This window comes from Castanea sativa, chromosome 12 (assembly GCF_040712315.1).
Source record: "Castanea sativa cultivar Marrone di Chiusa Pesio chromosome 12, ASM4071231v1".
Taxonomy (NCBI): domain Eukaryota; kingdom Viridiplantae; phylum Streptophyta; class Magnoliopsida; order Fagales; family Fagaceae; genus Castanea; species Castanea sativa.
Genome location: NC_134024.1, coordinates 2,211,788 through 2,215,472, shown reverse-complemented (window position 1 = coordinate 2,215,472; position 3,685 = coordinate 2,211,788). Strand labels below are relative to the sequence as shown.

The 3,685-nt window shown below is 30.9% G+C and overlaps 1 protein-coding gene across 1 annotated transcript; it reads left to right on the top strand.

The window, feature by feature from the left end:
• Nucleotides 1–2,245: 2,245 nt before the first annotated feature.
• On the top strand, nucleotides 2,246–3,482 carry LOC142621012 (ethylene-responsive transcription factor ERF022-like). Its single transcript, XM_075794335.1, has one exon. The coding sequence runs from the start codon at nucleotides 2,302–2,304 to the stop codon at nucleotides 2,818–2,820; it is 519 nt and encodes a 172-aa protein (XP_075650450.1). The 5' UTR covers nucleotides 2,246–2,301; the 3' UTR covers nucleotides 2,821–3,482.
• Nucleotides 3,483–3,685: the final 203 nt, after the last annotated feature.

Genomic DNA, 3,685 nt, shown 5'->3' with positions numbered 1-3,685 from the left:
TTGTTAATACTATTTTTATGATAAACCAATTAATTACTATAAGATTGATAAATTAGAAATTGAGAACACAAATTTAAAATATATATATTAAGATCCAATTAATCTTATAGCAGCCTTTCTATTAAGATTATTATTTATCATTAAAGTTTTTTTTTTCTTTTGTGTAACCAAAATTTGAACTAAGATCCCTTATTCAATAATTATAAAATTAAAAAAAACTTTTTTAATTGGGCTATATTATTTTGAATTGTAATGGACTAAAGAAAAATTGAGAAATTGTTGATAAGATTTTGTAATATTGTTTAGAATAACGGAAATAAATAATGGTGATGGACAAATACCTTAAATTGAAAGGATTTCACAAATTTAAGATTTTAATTAACAAAATTAAAAACCGAAAATCTAATTAAAAAATATGATATAAAATTTGAAACTTTTTATAAAATCTCCCCCTGGAACATATAAATTAGAAAGCTACATATCAAATAAGGAGATAAAATTTTAGTGGCTTAAAATACCCCACCTCCCCTCTCCCGGCCCCCATTCTGTTTGCGAAAGTGACATTTTTTGGGGTCATTTTCGTTTTGACCAGATGTCCCCTCTTTATGCAATTTGGGCGGTGATTTTCCAGAAATATTTGAATGAATTTGATCAATATGGGTCACAAGCATCAACCTTTAAACTATTTCTTGTCTATTCTTACCTGAGATCTGACGTGAGGACTCTACATTCTTCATAAATAAAAAACAAGGCCAAATTATGATTTTGGACATTAAAAAAAAAAAAAAAAATTGAACAAGCTTTACATTTTTCAATTTGTGCGTGGTATAACACGTTTTTTATGACCATGAAGTTAACTGATTAAACTTTTCTAAAAGCAAGTACCATAACTTTTAAATAGTCTATACCTTTTATTTTACAATTAAAAAACTTTTATATGGATCAATTTTAAATTCTACATAAACATATGTACAAAATATTTCTTGAGGCAGAGAAAACCTTGGCTTAGAAACTTTCTCTATGTTCAACTGTTGCATGGTGCACGTTTTATACTTAAATTAATTAAAAATTTTTAAAAGCAATTAAGTACGATGATTTTATAAATCTGTATCTTAAAGTTTTCAATACATCGATATAAATGTATATTATGCTGTCAAGGTCACATAGAAAACATGCATAGAATGAGAGAATGGGCAAAATAAAATATATAAAAAAAACAATTTGAAGAAGAAGGTCACTTCATTATTTAGAACTACTTTAAGGACACCTGTAACGCGTCATGTAATAGGAAACCATCTAATCAATGGACTTGGTTATATTGTTTAGAGGAAGTTTTGAGTCAGTTTTCCCTAAAAGTCATCATAAAAATAATTAAATTAAGTGGTTAGATGGAATTAGTATATATAATTTTTATAAGTTTATATTTTTTTAGTTCTTTCATTACTCTTTGGTTTGTTTTAAGGTAATTTGGGATCAATTTCCCTAGACAATATGAGGTTCTAGAATAAGAAATCATTACCCTTTATTAATTAAAAGGATTTTGTTAATGTGTGCTCTTAGAGCACACAATAATTAATCATTTATAGAAATATTTTTTCGAAAAATGAAAAAATATTGACAGCTTTTTCAATTTTCAAAAAAATGTTTTTAAAAATAGATATAGTTTTTATATAATACACTTTAATATGCTTTTTATTAAAAAAACACTTTAGCATGAATTAAATACTCTAATAATTATGAATTTTTCACACCTATATTAGTTTATTTCACAATTTTTTTTTTTATTATATGTGAGATTCATCATGTGAGAGAATGAAAGTAAGACCCATATATATAATAAGGAATGTGAAAGAAAGAATATATTCAAAGTGTAGAAATAATAATATATTTCTCTAACTAAAGTTATCAATTGTGAGAAAACTTAGTTCTTTTTTTTTTCTTCTTCTTAATTTCCTATATGTGCTTAAAAAAATTAAACAAAACCAAATAAATACAAAATATGAATAGACATGTGGCATGGTATGACACCATAATAATGCAAAACCAAAGGAAACGTGCGCATGCGCCCATTGACAGCATCTTCCCACTTACGTAGCTACTCGGAAGCTCACTTTCAATCTAAAAAAAAAAAAAAAATGAGTTCTTAAATTTCATTCACACTAATAATACTTCACATTCATCTCCTATATTTATATCATGATTGCTTCACACTCTTCTCTACCAAAACCAGTATCTCTCTAGCTAGCTCATTGATAAACACTCAACAATATTGTTCTCTCACAAAAGCTCAAACACATATACATGGAAGAACCAACCAATCCTAATGTTGTTGCACCAACATATAGGGGTGTAAGAAGGCGCAAATGGGGCAAATGGGTGTCTGAAATTCGTGAGCCAGGGAAGAAAACAAGGATATGGTTGGGGAGCTATGAGGCGCCAGAAATGGCCGCCGCGGCCTATGATGTGGCCGCATTGCACCTTAGAGGACGTGGGGCACGCCTGAATTTTCCTGAATTGGTTGATAGCTTGCCGAGGCCAAAGAGCTCGAGAGCTGAGGACGTGCAAATGGCGGCTCAAGAGGCGGCATTGCGGTTTAGAAGGCCTGAGATGGGAAGCTCCGGGGCTAATGTGATGCCGGTTAGGGTGGGGCTTTCACCTAGCCAAATTCAAGCCATTAATGAGTCACCTTTGGACTCACCAAAGACATGGATGGAGTTGACAGGAGCTCTTTTGTTTGAGGAGAATATGGTATTGTATGACAACAATGTTGAGTTCAGTGACTGGGAAGAATTGCAATATGAGTCCATTTGGGACTCTTAAGCATCATATTCATCGCCATTTCTCTCTTACAACAAATGAGAGAGAGAGATTTGAACACAAGTTCTTTTTTATCAGAAAACGAACAATATATGTCATTGAGTTATAAAACTCTTGACGTAATTTATTGATAATTATCTCAGACAAAAAGAAGTCTTTAACTATAGTAACTCTTTAACTTTTTTTCCCCCTTTTAGAAAGGTTTTACTTCAATACATTTTAGGTCACTCCTCTATAGTTTAGTTTGGTCATTTGAGGCATTCAGTGGAGAATGGTTCAAGTTCAAGTATGTGCAAGTTTTTTCTGGTACAAAGTATCATTGTGGTTGAGTCAGGAAGAGACACATGTGGGTCAAGTTTTGCATCAAATGAGCAGCTTTTAAGAATTTGGATGGAGGCTAGCTCTATTTGAGCATCAAATTGGGGTTTTGTTTTTTTACTAGCTCTGGCCCTCTCACATAGTAGTCTTTTTTTGTTGGGTTTTGTAGTACTATTACAGTATTACTATATATCTTTTCTGGGGGCTTTTTCTCTTTCTGTTCATTTCAGTCCTATGCTACTTGTATGTAGCAACTAGCAACTGTTAAAACAGTTATGTATTTTGTTGTACTTATGTAAAATAAGTGGTTTATTCATACCAATTAATAAAGCCTATTACATATTGTTCACTTTAATTTTTAGCTTCTTGTCGCAAGCTTTAATATTAACCAGCTCTAACGGAAGAGTTCTAGTACTTCTTATATTTGCATAATTGGCTCTCATCTACGTATCCAAGTTCAAACAGTAACAACAGTCTACACAACTGCCTTAATTTTAAAATAAACAAATAAATAAACCTAAAACAATTTCTTGGTGTACCAAAAAGTTAC